The following is a 16,267-nucleotide window of genomic DNA, read 5'->3' on the forward strand; positions in this document are numbered from 1 at the left end:
CTTTTGGGCCCTTGAGCAAGGCCCCTCACCCTCCCTGCTCCCCGGACACCACAGTGATGGCTGCCCACCGCTCCGGGCATGTGTGTTCATTGTCACTGTGTTTGATCACTAGTGTGTATAAGTTAAAGGCAAAGACCAAAGTCCAACACAAATGGTGAAAATGGTTGTTTTGTCTTGTCTTGGTATTTCTGTTGTTTTTAAACAGTTCATGAACAAAGGTTTACATTTCAAATGCTACATTAAGTGATCAGACAAGTGGATAATCTCTAAAGAGGTTGATTTTCTCATATCAGGGCTTCAGCTATGTGTTTTTAAAATTATAGCCATATTAACAAGTGCCGTATGTAGCCGCACATTCACAGTATGGTATTGTGCCCATATTTGACCAAAATGTATGGATGATTAGCCATATAATTCCACCCACTTATTTGGAATCACATTAATTAATGCATCTCTCTCTATCTCAATCTCTTTCTGACTGAAGATGAGGCTGTGAAGACAATGCTACAGGGCTCCACCATGCTGAAGATTCGTTCTTCAACCTGGCAGAGGATGCGAAAGCTCAAGCTGCAGGAAGACAAAGTCACTGTGTGTTGTTTCTCCGACAAGAACTTCAGCAAGCCCAAGACCTGTAAGTCATACACCTTTACCCAGGCTAAGATAGAGGGCCGGGGGCACTGAGCAGGGTGTGCAAACCTTTGTGTGTTTTCTTTGGATGCAAAACAAAAGCAAATACTTCTTGCCAAAATAGTCCAGGCTAACCTTTAGCCTGCCATTTTTGATTCTTCATATGAATTTCTCATTTTACTGCAAAATCATTCAAATTGCAATAGACACGAATAGCATTTCAGTACTTGCAGTTTATGCATACTGCATAGCTCTTATTTTAGTACTTGAACTAGGATAACAATAGAGGCCGAGAGAGGATGGGTTGTACTTATGCTGGAGTTAAGAAACGTTGAGTCTGTACTTAACATTGCGTGCTGAAGATGCAGTGTGTGGGCTCCTCCCAGTGAGGCGATCAATGTTTAAATATATATTATGGCCGTAAAAATTCTGTGTTTTTTCTAAAGAATGTGATACCAGGCCTGCTCTATTTGTAAAGCAGAAGGAAGTATTGTATTTATATGTATTTTGGCAAATTCTGATATTTGAGAAAGCAGTGAGGCACAGAAGGCTGTGCATGTTTGTGATTTTACCACAGTTAAGGGGTATATTTAGGAACAATGCTTATCGTGATACTACATACCGATGCGAAGTGTAGTTTCGCAGTGCTCATCACTAAATAATACTATTTGCCTGTACACAAAATTATGTATGATTTGCAAATTATTAAAAGTTACTGATTCTGGCCTATGATTTATGGTTATACAATAACCCTGTTCACACCATTCACGGATCAGTGTTCGCATTTCACTGAAAATCCCCCAAGACAGAGCAGATTACGATCAGATCACTCAAACCACATTCGGAGGTAGTCAGAGATGGATCTCGCTTCTGTGAACGGAATAAGTTTCCTGTGATTGGATTGGAAAGGTTAATATGAGTAATAATTACTGTAGGTCTTGGCTTCCCTCTTCCTCTTGCTCTCCCTAGCCATGTCCGAAACTGTGCCCCCTGTTCACTATATAGTGCAGTGTCATTGAAAACCATAGTGGTGTCTGAAAACGTAGAGCTGAATTTTCACTCCTACAGTGCACTATGGTGTATAGTATACAAACAATGTGCACTAAACAGACACAGAATAACCATAATCCATCTGGTTTGGTTTGAATATTCACTCACTGCGTCTCTGAAGAAGCACTCTGCCATCACACAGCAGTGAGCTCTCACACACGCCGAATTCTGTTCCCTGTAATAGTGCTCTATATAGTGATCTGGCCGTTTACATGTAGAGGATAGCGAATAGTTTTAGACACAGCTTCTATCTCCCTCACTGTGTATGTGTGTGTGTGTTCGCGCTCATGCTTTGCACCAGTAGATAAGAGCAGTACTACAGAGTTTGTTCCCTGGCAGTCTATATCACATTTTCTGATAGAGCCGTTATAGGAATGTGAGAACCATCTATTGTTCTACTGTGTTGTGGAACCTGCTTCGAGAACTACACCGCTCTCAGGTGGAAAGCTCTGCAGGCGGTGGTGTGCATAGCCTATCTCATCACCAGGGTTTAGCTCTCATACCTTCTGGAATTATACGCCAGCTGCTATCTGAGGAAGACCAGGAGGATTACAAAGCACTGTGCCGACCCAAACCATGACATTTCCACCTCCATGTTTCACGGTTGATAAGGGCTCTTGTGCTCAAATGCTGTGTCTGGTTTGCGCTAGACATGTCTCCTAATACTGTGTCCAAATAATTCATCTTTTGATCTATTTGTCCAAAGCACATTGTTCCAGATGTCCTGGTCTTGGTCTAGGTGTTCTCTGGGAAACTTGTTCTGATGGTTCTTAGGCACCTATGATTTTCACTATATCTGTCTGTCAGATATCTGATGCTATTGAATGAGATTTTCAGCAGTTCCTAAAATGCTCATGAGTTTGAAGTAAAGAAATTGGCAAATATCAGCTGATTTCCTTTAGTTTAAGGTGTCTGTTGGAAGATATTTGCCATGAATGCTGGACAGGAGCCTCTTTTATTCATTATTGACACTTCCACATGAGTTATGGCATTTGCTTGCAGATGGTGCATATTTATGTTCTCTCTCTCTCTCGCTCTTCGCTCTCGCTCCCCATCTCTCTCTCTCTCTCTCTCTCTCTCTCTCTGTGTCTCTCAGTCTCAGTGATGGACGTGGAGAGTGTGAAAGAGGGCTGTCACTCAGAGAGGCTGCGCTCATACAGCGGTGTTCTGCTGGAAGATCAGTGTCTGACCATTGTGTTTAAAAAAGGCCGGAAATGTTTGGACCTACAGTGCCACAGCAGGAAGGAGGCGCAGCACTGGGCCTGTGGCATCCGCGGCCTACAGAACAAAGAGAACAAAATGAGCAAGTCTGAGAAACTCAACAGATATCCTAATATCGTTTCACTTATCTAAAAAATTGACAGGGTAGGGGAGAGAATGGCTGAGAAGATGCTTTTACAATAATAAATGCATTATATATCAAGCAACATACAGCCATGGCCAAAAATATTGGTACCCCTGCACTTCTTTCAGAAAATATGGAAAAATCTTTTTGGAAAAATATGGACAGTCTCAAGGATACAAGTCCATCTCCAGAGATCTTACTGTTTCTGTGTTCACTGTGTACAACACCATTAAGAATTTTGCAGCCCAAGGCACTATTGCTAACCTCACTGTACATGGACAGATTAGAAAAATGAAAGGAAGATGGAACGAATGACTGTTTGGATGGTGGCTAAAGAATCTTCCAGACAAATTCAAACTGACCTGCAGATACAAGGTACACCAGTTTCAGCTCACACTGTCTGTCGCCATCTGAATGAAATGGGATGCAATGGTAGGAGACTCAGGAGGACCCCACTTTTGACACTGAGACATTAAAAAGCCATAACGTACCTGAGGAAGCCACAATCCTTCAGGTGAGAAAAAGGATAAGGTCTCCAATTAAAAGAACACACTCCCTATGGTCAAACTTGGTGAAGTTTTAAAGATGTTCCTCTTTAAGGTTCCACAGAAGAATACCAAAGAATTTTGGAGCGCAGTGTACAGCCCAGTGTTAGAAAGATGGGTCTCCATCAGAGGTAATGGGTCTTCTATCAGGACAATGACCTAAAGCATAGTTTTTAAAAGGTCCCAGAAATGGTACTAGACTGCTGGAAAGTTTGGCCAGCAGTGAGTCCAGATCTAAATCCTATAGAGAGATCTCAAAACAGCAGTTAGAAGAAGACACCCATCAAATCTGAGCAATCTGAAGCAGTTGGCAAAAGAAGAGTGGTCCAGAATTCTTGTAGAGAAGTGCAAGAAACTCTTTTATGATAACAGAAAGTAATTGATTGTAGTTTTGCTACAAAAATGTAAAGTTGACTGTGCCAATAATGTTGTCCAGTTCACTTCTGGAGTTCGGTTTGGCTTGATATCAGATATCAGACAAAAGAAATCAAAGTTTGAACACCAAAGCTTATGAAACTGCTACAGCGTTGCTGCAGAAGTGATGCATTTTCTGAAAGAAGTGCAGGCATGCCATTATTGTGTTTGCCCATGACTTCATATATAGCTATTTAATATAACAGCTCTCTGTAGGGAGGCTTTTAGATGCATTAAACACTTCTAGTCTCTGTTACCGTCGCTGTGAACAATTGGGAATTTTGTAAGTTTCTCTAGAATGGAACATTTCATATCCACTCTGTTTATTTCATAATGGTTAAGTTGTGCAGAAAGTTTAAAAAACTGTGAAATTGCTCTTGGAATAAGATGCATAATTACAGCAGAGGGTAATAAGGGTTCATCATTGTGAAGGACTGAATTGGTGGATGTTAATTGAAACAATTATTTCACCCCTTTTTCTGTCCATGCATGAATTGGACCAAGCATATTTAAATCAACATTCCACACTGTTAGTTGTTTTTACTGTATCAGATCTCAGTATTAACCCTTGACTGCTGTCACTTGGATCCATGCATACCTGAAGAAGGCAGATTTGGACGAGGATGGGACTATGGATTTTGAGGAAGTGAAAACTCTCCTTCAGATGATCAACATAGACCTCAACGAGCAGTACGCCTTCACATTGTTCCAGGTTAAAATATTATAAACTTCCGGCAGTCAGTATAAGGGCAAGGTGGATATTCTGACTATTGAAGTGATGAAATTAGGTGGTGCGTGCTTATTCCTTACTGTACGCAACTTAACATTTAACAGTGTTCCCTTAATGCTGTGACACTGTGTGTGTAACAGGAGTGTGACCAATCAGGGAACAGTCGTCTGGAGTTAGACGAGATTGAGCAGTTTTGTCGAGCGCTGTTGCGTCGTCCTGAGCTAGATGAATTGTTCTTTCGTTATTCCGGCGATGGATGTGTGCTGTCCATTGAAAACCTGCAGACATTTCTGAACGACCAGGGAGAGGACAGCACGCTTGTGTGCGTGCAGAGCCTTATCGAGACATATGAGCTAAATGAGCAGGGTATGATCATTCTGCGTCAAACAACCTTCTTGGTTACACATACACACAGTCAGCCTCTGTTTCATCATCAGCTCTCACACAACTGTGCACTGCTTGTCCCTTTAGGCCTGGAAGTAAAGGATGCCTTTCACTAGCCTCTGATCAACTCATCTAGCCATTGGAAGGCTAGTGTGTCAATATTAGCATGTATCTCAAACCACAAATATGCCTTCACCCAGTGTTATCACATATGCTGAAACGGAATTAATATTGAACATTAAACATTTTTAAACAAATTTAAACAAATTTAAGAATTTCTTAGAATTGTTGTTTTGGCCACTCCTAAGCTGTGACTGAAATGAATCCCTGTTCCCTCATAAGAATTGCGCTATATAGGGAGAGACCATTTAGTTCACTAAGTAGCACTGAAAACACAAAGGAATCATCATCATCATATGCAGGATGATGTCAGGACCGGTCACATAAACAAACATGTGAGAGGCTGAGCTGTTCTTAAAGCTTGGTACACACATAAACTGAACTCTGAATCAGTATAAGCACTGTGCTGTTCATGGAATAATCTTTGAGCGTTATGCTGCTTAGAAACATCAGCCTCCTAAAAACAAACTACATGGCACAATACATGAAATTCATGCTTATATGAGCAAAGACCCTCAGAGAACTCAGGAGCTGTGTCCAAAACAGTGACCGAGTCACTATCCCATACAAGTGAAAATCAGATCACTAAGTAGAGCAGATCACTAAATGCGAGTAACAATCTGTACGTTGGTCTTCCTCAGAGAACCTGCTTGCAGGTTCTAGGGTAGGGTAGGGCACTAGGGTACATCGATTGTGCACTACTTATCGTAGTGAATTGTAAGACTGTTACAGTGCATTAAAAAATTCTACACACCGCTATTCATACCTACAACAAATGGTGCAGGAACATTTACAAAAAATATATATTTTGATATGTTTATTCTGTGCCATTTTAGTGCCTCGGTGTAGCAGAGCTCATCAAATTATTAATGAGCCCACAATAAAAGGAAATCAGCATGTTTTATTCTGAGGTCATTTTAATGGACATTTTCATATCAAATACCAACAATTTAAAATACTGAATAAATTACACTGTTAAAGCTGAATGCTGAATACTGAAGAGTTGAAGAAAAATTAAGAAAAGTATCTAATGACCTAACAAGCTTCTTGTTCTGCTCAGCTAAGGAAAAACAGCAAATGACGGCCAATGGCTTAACCATGTACATGCTGTCGAAGGAAAATGACGTGTTCAGTCCAGAGCATGGCAAAGTCTACCAGGACATGAGCCGGCCGCTCAGCCACTACTTCATCTCCTCTTCACACAACACCTACCTTACCAAAGACCAGGTCGTTGGTGAGAGCTGCACTGATCCATACATCTGGTAAAGCGGCCAGGTTTACACATTCACACACACACACACCAATGCAGGGCCTGTTGGTTTTATTATTTTTTTAAGGTTTTCATTTTTTACTGTTTGTGTGGGGGTTATGCAGGGCTCTCAGCCAATGCTGTCGCTGTGTTGAGCTGGATTGTTGGGATGGAGATAAGGAGCCGGTGATTTGCCATGGATACACCCTCACCTCTAAAGTGCCTTTCAGCAAGGTGGTGGAGACGATTGCGGAGTATGCTTTTAGGGTGGGAACAGGCCCAGTTCTGGCCCATATTTACACTTTCTCTCTTAAGGAACTTTTGTTACTTGATAACTCAATGCAGTATTGATCTGTTGTCAGTTCTGGTGTGTGTATGTTAGTTTGCTCTACCCCTGCTGCTGTGTGTTTTCTTCAGGCCTCTCCATTTCCTCTAATTCTGTCTCTGGAGAACCACTGTTCAGTGGAGCAGCAGACCATCATGGCCAGGCAGCTGCGCTCCATCCTGGGAGACAAACTGCTCACAGAGCCCCTCAACTACCAGCTCTGCGACAGCCTACCCTCACCAGAGGTACTACACACAGGCACTGTCTGTCTATTTTATTGCTATTTCATCTTTATTTTCTTACCCATGTATTGTTGCTATTTGCACCATTTTTACTTGTTTAACTTTCTAACTTTGTTGTTATTCTTTTTACTTTCTGCCATATGCTGCTTTTTGCTATGTGCTCACAGGCATAACCTGAGGAGCCTTATTCGTTTTTATTTTGTTTTTATGTATGTTAGCTGTCTAACACTGTATAAATTAAATCAAGAATGAGCTCAAAGGCCAACTTTCGTCTTTAATCTGAGGGTATTTGAACAGAGCAGGAATAAATTAATCATACGTTGCACCCCCCAATTTTCAGGGGCTCCAAATAATTACACCAGATGAAAAAAAAACTGTAGTGAGTAACTGGTGAAGAAAAACTTAGTCAACAGTTAGAAACAACGCAGGAGTTACATACCTGTCTCAACAGTCAAGAGAAGACTTCACCAGTCAGTCAGTGCTGACTGACAGGATGATGGAAAAAGAAGACTATGGGGAAGGGACAAACCAGCTCAATATTAAAGGCATACACTGTATGAAACAGAATTGCTTCAGAACCATTCCTTAAGTAGACTCAGAAATGAAGTTTGGAGGTCTGGATTGTGTGTTTGTGTTGCATTAGGAGCTGAAAGGGAAGATTCTGGTGAAGATAAAGAAGGAACGAGTGGAGCAGGATAGGGATAAGCCTAAAACAGAGGGCAAAGCCAAGTCAAAGCAAGAAGGCAAGAGGGTGAGTTCACAGGCCTGCAACAATAATGCAACAATAATGTTGCATTTTAGTTCCGGTTGGTTTTGTTGTTGATGTTAAGTCGTATGGATGAAAAGGTCACAGAAGATTTGCCTGTTTTCATGATAAATATGTGATGGCACCATCTGAAATTAGTCCTGTAATATTCTGCGAGGAGAGGCTGGGTTGTACCCTGGCTTTCACAAAATGCCTGGTGGGATGAGTGCAACAAATAGTTTTAATGGGGTTACTTTTTTCTGTATACAATACTGATTTAGAGCTGATAAGGAGATGATAAAGCACATGCAAGTGTCAAAACAGTATTACAAAACAGTACTAACAAACCACACTTTTACAAAATAAGAAAGGATATTATGAAGTTTATATATTAGTGCTATTGTGTTCATCAGGAACATCAGGTCAAAAACAGGCTGGCAGGTACAACACAGGCGAAACCATAATCCAAGTCACAGCCACATCTGCAGCCACATTAGCCACACAGTGACTTCACAAAAAACACCCAAAACGGAGGTGCTAAAGACAAAAGTCCTAATCAGTCCAACCATGAACAGCACCTGTATGCTGGAGATGAGCCTCAGCTCTTGCACTCTGTAGAACATGACCTGAGCTCCCCACTGAGGCCGGCAGAGGTAGACATTACAAATATGTACCCCGAGGTACAGTAGAGTTTGCAGTAAATAAATGCAGATCCAAACAACACAATACAAAGCCCAGTCCCCTGAAAATAATTCTAGTATATCTAGTCCATTAACTTCTCATGGTTCTCCTTCAATTTCTCTTTCATTCTGAATCTCATTTTCTCTACACAGGTAAATGTAATTGATCTTGCCTAGAACCTGGCAAGCTGTGTGTTGTGTGCATGCAAATGAGTTTGTGTACACTCTTGCTTGGTGTGCTGCTGCTCCACTGCCTGTCCACTGTTCTCCAGTGTTTGTGTGCTTCTTCTCCGAAGGTGTCTAACATGAGTCCGGAGCTTTCTGATCTGGTGGTGTACACTCGCAGTGTTCCATTCAAGGGCTTCAATGAAGCAGCCAAGAAACCCCCAAGTGAAATGTCGTCCTTCTCTGAGAGCAAGGCCATCAAACACATAAAAAAGAAAGGTACCGTGCGTATTCTCATGTGTTCTGTTTTTAAGTGCTTTCATGAAGTTCCATGAAACACTATGTACACCTGTTAAAGGCATAAGAAAAATAGTTTTAAACTCTTTTCCTGTCCTGTTGGATAAAGGTATCCGATCTCATACTCATGATTGCAACTTTATTAAGGCATTTGTTTTTGACAAAACATCTCTTTTACACAAGTTTTCTTCATTAGTTTTGCATCAGAGCTACATAAGAATATATGAGGTAGCGTGGCCGAGTGGTCTAAGGCCCTTTTTAGGCTCCATTTTTTGTGGAGACGTGGTTTCAAATCCCACCACTGCCAGCTGAGGTTTTAAAAGGACCCCAGCTTAGATTTGGCTTAAACCTGCATGTGGTTCGTGATTTCTATCAGCTGGCGTTCCACTTGCCTGTGCTGTTGGGGCAGTGGTGGCTCAGCAGCAAGAGCTCCAGGCAGGGTTGTGGGTTTGATACCCAGGCTTGTCAAGCTGTCACGGTTGGGTCCTTGAGCAAGACCCTTAACCCTCCCCGGGTGCCACAGCGATGTTCGGGGCAAGTGTGCTCATGGTCACTGTGTGTGTGTTTGCTCGCTATTGTGTATGTGTGTGTTTATTGCACAGATGGGTTAAAGGCAGAGGCCAAATTCCTTCTGTGTCCAACATAAAGGGTTGCCCTCTCCCTGTCTCTCTCTCTTTTTTCTCCATATTTCTCTTATACTGACATACTATACTCACTTTTTTATACGCTACAGAAAGTGTTATTAATAGATGTTATTCATATATGGCGTTTGCCTCTTTTATCTGTGTTATATCCTTATTACTTTTTTTCATTGTCTAACTATAAATTGTTACCCAGGTTATTGTATACAATTAATAAATATATGTATGTGACCTTAAATAATATGATATTAATATGCTTTATTAACTCATAATAATGTTCTTTGTTATATAATTTAATCTCTATGGATTAAATCAATAATTGTATTAATGCATTTAACCTTCACCGATCCCAATAATTGGGCCGAGTTTCAGGAGTAGGCTATACAGAGAAAAAGAAAAACCCTACGCAAGCTTCATGATGACTACCACTGTTACTCTTACTACTTTTGTTTTAGACGTGGAGTTAAACTAGTACTTTTTGGCCACAGTGATACATTTTGAGAAAAGAAGGTGGAGAATTTCATTTACAAAAAACATTTCTAATACTCTACAAAAGCATTGGGGTGGATCACTCATGCTTTGGGCTTGTGTTGCAGCCTGTGGCACAGGAAACATTTTACTGGCAGAGGAAAGGATGCATTTAATTAAATACCAGCAAATTCTAACAACACCACCACCACATATCAACACAACAAATATCACATTGTCTGTATAAAAGAATATAGGATGGCTTTTACAGCAGGATAATGGTCCTAAACACATTGCAAAACCCTTGCATGCCACTGTACTCAACCATCTAAATTGTGTCTAAATTGGGTTTCAATGGAGCGAATGTGTGTGGTTTGGAAAATGTGTGTAAAGTGGTATGAGCTACCAGTTCAAACACAAAGAAGCCAAAATGAGACACCATTTATACATTTATCATGGCTGATCTTACATCTGCTGGACACTTCTCTGAACACTACTGAACACTGCATGTGTTTTCCTTTAAAGGGAAATTGTTTGTACAACTTAACAGCCGGCAGCTGAGCAGGATTTACCCATCTGGGCAGCGTCTGCAGTCGTCCAACTACAACCCTCAGGACATGTGGAACGCCGGTTGCCAGCTTGGTAAAGCTCCATTCATGTCAATCTGGAAAAACCTTTTTACAGTCAACTGCAGAAATGCCATTCCAAGTCATCCAAGACTGACTGCATATCACTCATTTTCTCCTGCAGTGGCTCTGAACTTCCAGACTGAAGGGGAGCAGATGGATCTAAATAGGGGGCGTTTTTTACCCAACGGTCGCTGTGGATATGTCCTAAAGCCTAGCTTCCTGTGCCAGCCAGACTCTGAGTTCAACCCTGAGAACACAGGTGGAGGACCAGGACATAACCCTACTCTCCTCGCCATTAAGGTTAGTACATTGCCTCAACACTTAAGTGATAGCTCCACTACAACTTAAAATGACATTACCTTCCCATAGACAGGTAATGAGTTAAGGCATGCTTGTGGTTGGACGCTAATGTAAATTAATATATATAATGCAAGCCTATAGTCACAAATTTTCATCATGCAAACTGCATGCCTATATTATCACACACTCACCTTGTAAATGTCTCAGGCCACCCAACATAATCTCTTTTTCATTTTGCATAAGAAAATCAAGGTGGTTTGAAGCAAATGAACAAGAAAGCATGCATTAGCTACATTAGCCCTGTAGCTCCAGTGCAAAACTAAAGAAACAAATACTAATCTTCTATTACAGGCTACTGTTTTGATTGTGGTCATAGCCTGTTTACTTGACTACCACTGTTGTAGTCTTTTACAGGTCGTACACCAGACTATTTATGTTCCTAAGCCTCTTTTTCATTCTTTGCTTTGTTCTCTCTCACCCATGTCCTGAGTTGCCCCTTGCTGTGCTCGCAATGCTGGTGCAGGTCCCTTTGTGATTGGGAGCTACTGCCTGCCCGACCTCTGGACCAGATTTTCCCATTGTGTTATCCCCTTTGTTTTTCCTTACTTCTGGTTTATTTTTATGTATTTGGGTGATGTATGTATGGAGATGCCCTGTTTCTACTGTTTTGTCCCAGTACTGCCTTATCCAGCTCTCTACCTTGCTGCGTGTTGTCGTGCTGTTCTTCTCCAGATCCTCACATTGATTCATTCATGCCACTCTAGATACTGCATGGCTGTGCATATGACTTTTTAACCATCATGGACCTTCACATTAACACTGAACATGTGTCCTCATTAGACATAGCTCTTTATCTTACTCAATCCTAATGTTTGTGTATTTTTTCTATGCCACCATCACCACTAAATTACTGAGAAGAAGTCCCTTAAAAACAAAAATCCAGCTCCTGTCAATCATTGATCTTTGTCATGCTATGTCATGCTGGTTGACCAACCTAGTTTTGCTGATCATACTGATAAACCAGCTTGGTCCTTCTGGTCATGCTGGCCAACCAGCATGTTCAAGCATGGTCGCGCTGGTGGTCTAGCTTGGTCAGGTTGATCATGCATGTAAACCAGCTAAACCATCAAACTCAAATTAAAACATATGCTAGTCAAGAGCTAAGCTGGTTAACCAGTAATTTACTTCTGAAACTTTGTCTTGATCCCGGAACTCATCAAGGTTGTTATCCAGAGATGGGAAATTGGCTAGAAGGATACTAGGCAGGGGTGCTTGGTGTGTTCGAGACCTGTTCCTGATGCCGCCTCGTCTTCCTTGGGGGCATTTGCTTTGCATGTCACTTTTTTTTGTTTTTCATCAGGATCTCAATTGCCCAGCTTGAATCTGGGGTTACAACAACAAAAAGTGAGTGAATTGTAGCTTAACAAAAACAAGACTAGTGAAACAAAAATGTATTAAAAAAAAGTCAAAGAGTGATCAGAGCAGTTGTGACGACTTGTCTTCTCTGCTAGCACCGTTCAAAAATGTTTAATGATTGGTTACATAATCTATAATATGTAACCAAGGAGAACTTAACTCTGTAGCTACAAGCAAACTACGGTATAAACATTGCTTTTTCAGTATCTTAAAGAAGCGTGGATTTTCTACTGTTTATGTTTCAGGTAATTTCAGCCCAGCAGCTGCCTAAGCCAAAAAATGTGAAACTCAACTCTATTGTGGACCCCCAGGTGTGGGTGGAGACCCATGGGGTTCGTAAGGACAAACACAAGAAAAAGACACACCGCATTGACAACAACGGTATCCCAAGCATTACAAGTTGTAAACTACATACAGTACATGATATCAAAATGATTATTGTCTCACTGTGTTTCATTGTTCTAATGAGTTTTTGTGTGTGTGTGTTCTTCTCCGGTTCTGTGTTTCACCCAGGCTTCAACCCGAAGTGGGACTGTGATTTTAAGTTTTTGTTGCATGTGCCTGAGCTTGTCCTGGTGCGCTTTATGGTGGAGGACCATGACCACCACTCCACAAATGACTTCTTGGGACAGTTCACGCTACCATTCACCAGCATGCGCACAGGTTTGTAATGTAAACAGTTTACATAAGCAGGAGCTAAACTGGAATTAGGAAGAGGGTGGATCTTAAATTTATGTAGCTGCTGTAGGACACAGAAACTGACTTGGATACCTAACCAGTGAGCCAAAGCTAGAGATTCTATTCAAACTGTGGGTGCTTTGCATTACATGCCTTCATCATGGTACTTTTATTTATTAGAAATGGGGCTTTACTTTATACAGTTATCGATAAATGATTTAATAAAGCTGTGATATACATACATACATACATAATGTCATGTGGCAACAGGTCATTTGACCACCTTTCCAAAATGAACCACTTATTTTCGGCCTTCTATTGGAACGTAAAGGTTCGATATGTCTGCCATATACCTATCAAGCCAATTAACTAGCTACTTCTATTTTCAGTGGAATGCAAGTTTGGGCACCCTTCGTCAAGATTTTTCCTATTGTTAATAGTTAAGCAAGCAATAGATGAAAGCTTTGAAGGAGGTATACATTTATTTACATCTTTTACAGTTTTAAAATAACAAAACTGTCGACATGGCCAAATCATGCCGTCCTAGCAAGTTCAGTCCAACAGCAAACCACAAAAGTAAGTAAAGTAAAGACGTAAAGAAGTCTCCAACAATCCAAAAATATCATCACAGGTTTGATTGTCACAAGTTTGATTGTCATGGAAGGTGTGCAAGGAGAAAATCCTTGCTGTCAAAAAACATCAGAGCAGGACTAACGTTTTTCAGAGAACACCTAGACCAAGACCAGGACATCTGGAGAGTGTGATTTGGACAAATGAATCCAAAACTGAATTATTTGTTCACAGTAACAAAGGACATGCTTGGCGTAAACCAGGCACAGCATTAAAGCACAAGCACCTATATCAACTTTGAAGCATGGAGGTGGAAATGTAATGTTTTGGGGCCGCTTTTCTGCAATAGGGCCTGGAGAGCTCTCCAACATAGAATCCACTAGGAGTTCTTTATTGGATCAAAGAGCGCTTGAGGAAAATGTGAGATCATCTGTCTTAAAACTGAAGCTGGAACGACACACAGCTGAAAGATTTCTGCATGCAGGAGTGGGAAAACTGTCTCCCAGTTGATGTCAGATCAGTGTAGGAAACAGGAACTAGGGTGTCCAAACTTTTTCTCACAGGAGAATTAGTTAAATTGGTTTAGTTATATTACCTCCATCTCTAAATATTGCTTAAATAAAGATCAAATGTCCAAATGTTTAAATACATTAAAAAAAGAAACTACAGTCTGTTATAGAAAAATCTGACTGAATGCTGACTGAATCTTTGTCCTGCAGGTTACAGACATGTGTGGCTGCTGGGGGCCAATGGTACCAGCCTCTCTCCTGCCAGCCTCTTCATTCACGTAAACATTATTCCTAATTACGACAGCCTCAAGCATGCTGCGTCACCCAAAGCCTAGAAGAACCCAGGACTGCAACAGTAACCTTATACTGTATAATGTGCAGGTCATTGTTCGTTCAGTAAAATCAATCACCCAGTGAGAGAATGTTCACATCACTCCATTCACAACAATACAGATAGATACAAGATATTTATAATAAAGCTATGTAATATATCTTTAGAAATTGAACCATTTTAGAAGACCTGTTTTTTATTAAAGTATAGCATTTCAAATATATCTTCTATTAATTATTTCGCAATTATTAGGCTTCTCGTACACTGGTGTTAAGTTGCACAGAACTCCCAAAAATACAGTGTGATACTGCATGTTGTCCTGAGATGGACATGTGTACAGACAAAATTCAAGATGGTTGATACTACTCTTTTAAGCAATGCTACATAAAAAAAATTATAAATGTTGGAAAGGAAATTGTGTAAATGAGATTTTTTGCAAGTTAAAAAATAATTGATCCTGAAAGATGTTTCACAATGGAGGGTTTCTCAGATAAAATGTAAAAATTTAAAATGACCTCTAATATTCACAATGTGGCGGTTCAGATATGACCCCAGATTTTTCATACTACTGTAAATCTTCTGGTCACTCTGCAAATAATTTGTATCAGGTCACTGCAGAAAGCTCTATTTTGTTGCTCAGGTTGTGCTAATGTACAAATATACTCAAGTATACACTCTTACTAGCGTCGCCCTAACTGCTGTACGTCACTCTAAAGGTACTACCAGTCTGTTGTAGACTGTTCTATTATGTACTATTATTTTTTTCATTTAATATTTTAAGTATTTTTTAGGATGTACTCTTATTTATTTATACGTTTTTATACAGTTTTTATTGTAATCGATATACAGTTTATAGCATAATTGTTTGCAGATGTACATTAAAAGGTACCAAACAGTTTATGTTGGCACTTCAGAAGAAATATAATATGTGTCTGTCTTTTTTTTTGGCTTCAGAAACCTAGTAATAAAAAATATGCACCGTTAAAAATACATATAATAAGGAATTATTATATTTATTATTATAAACCAAACTGGCAGGATGGCTCCTACAGCAGGATAATGAAGTACTGTTTTTTTTAACTGTAAGACATAAAAAGGGAATCTTGATTAAAATATTAAATCAATGTTTTCTCTTGAACTTTTTGCTTTTTTTTTTACTCACTCCCTTTTTATAGTAACACAAAGCTAAACTTCTAAAGGCTGAAAAAGTGCATATACACTATATGGGGCAGCTGCTCATTCAGTGTTTCATCCGAAATCAAGGCTATTAAAAGAGTTGATCCTGCTTTTGTTGGAGTAACTGTCTTTATAGTCCAGAGTAGACTAGATTTTGAAGCATTGCTGTAAGGATTTGATTGCGAGAACATTAATTAGGTCAGGATGTTGGATTATTAACACTCCACCTTATCCCAAAAGTATTGGATGAAGCACCATCATCATTCCAGAGAGCACAGTTCCACTGCTCCAGAGCTTAATACTGGGGGTCTTTATACCCCTCTAGCCCACACCTAGCATTAGGCATGGTGCCAATAGGTTCCTATAAAGTCCTATTCAATTGGCAATACTTCTCTACAGGGATTACATAAGCTGTGTGTGTGTATTTATACACCTGTTCCACATTTGAGTGCAATTAACAGTAGTTGAATGCATTCATTAGAAGGGGTGTCCACAAACATTTGGACACATAGTGTTTCTTGTAATTTCACAGAAAAGACAGTGAATTCTGAACAGTTTGGCTTTTCAGGTTAGTTTAAGAATACTGACTTAAATGAAATAAATGAAACTCAGAACGAGGTCTGAAGCTTCT

The 16,267-nt window shown here is 40.2% G+C and overlaps 1 protein-coding gene across 1 annotated transcript; it reads left to right on the plus strand.

Annotated features, from left to right (window-relative positions):
* Nucleotides 1–501: 501 nt before the first annotated feature.
* Nucleotides 502–14,464, plus strand: LOC140543551 (1-phosphatidylinositol 4,5-bisphosphate phosphodiesterase delta-3-A-like). Its single transcript, XM_072666632.1, has 15 exons — nt 502–631; nt 2,774–3,002; nt 4,564–4,693; nt 4,852–5,077; nt 6,276–6,477; nt 6,590–6,731; nt 6,882–7,034; nt 7,675–7,760; nt 8,172–8,198; nt 8,767–8,900; nt 10,553–10,669; nt 10,778–10,956; nt 12,618–12,753; nt 12,886–13,035; nt 14,340–14,464. Exons 1-15 carry the CDS (start codon nt 502–504, stop codon nt 14,462–14,464), a joined length of 2,166 nt encoding a protein of 721 aa, XP_072522733.1.
* The last annotated feature ends 1,803 nt before the right edge of the window (nt 14,465–16,267 follow it).

This window comes from Salminus brasiliensis, chromosome 22 (assembly GCF_030463535.1).
Source record: "Salminus brasiliensis chromosome 22, fSalBra1.hap2, whole genome shotgun sequence".
Taxonomy (NCBI): domain Eukaryota; kingdom Metazoa; phylum Chordata; class Actinopteri; order Characiformes; family Bryconidae; genus Salminus; species Salminus brasiliensis.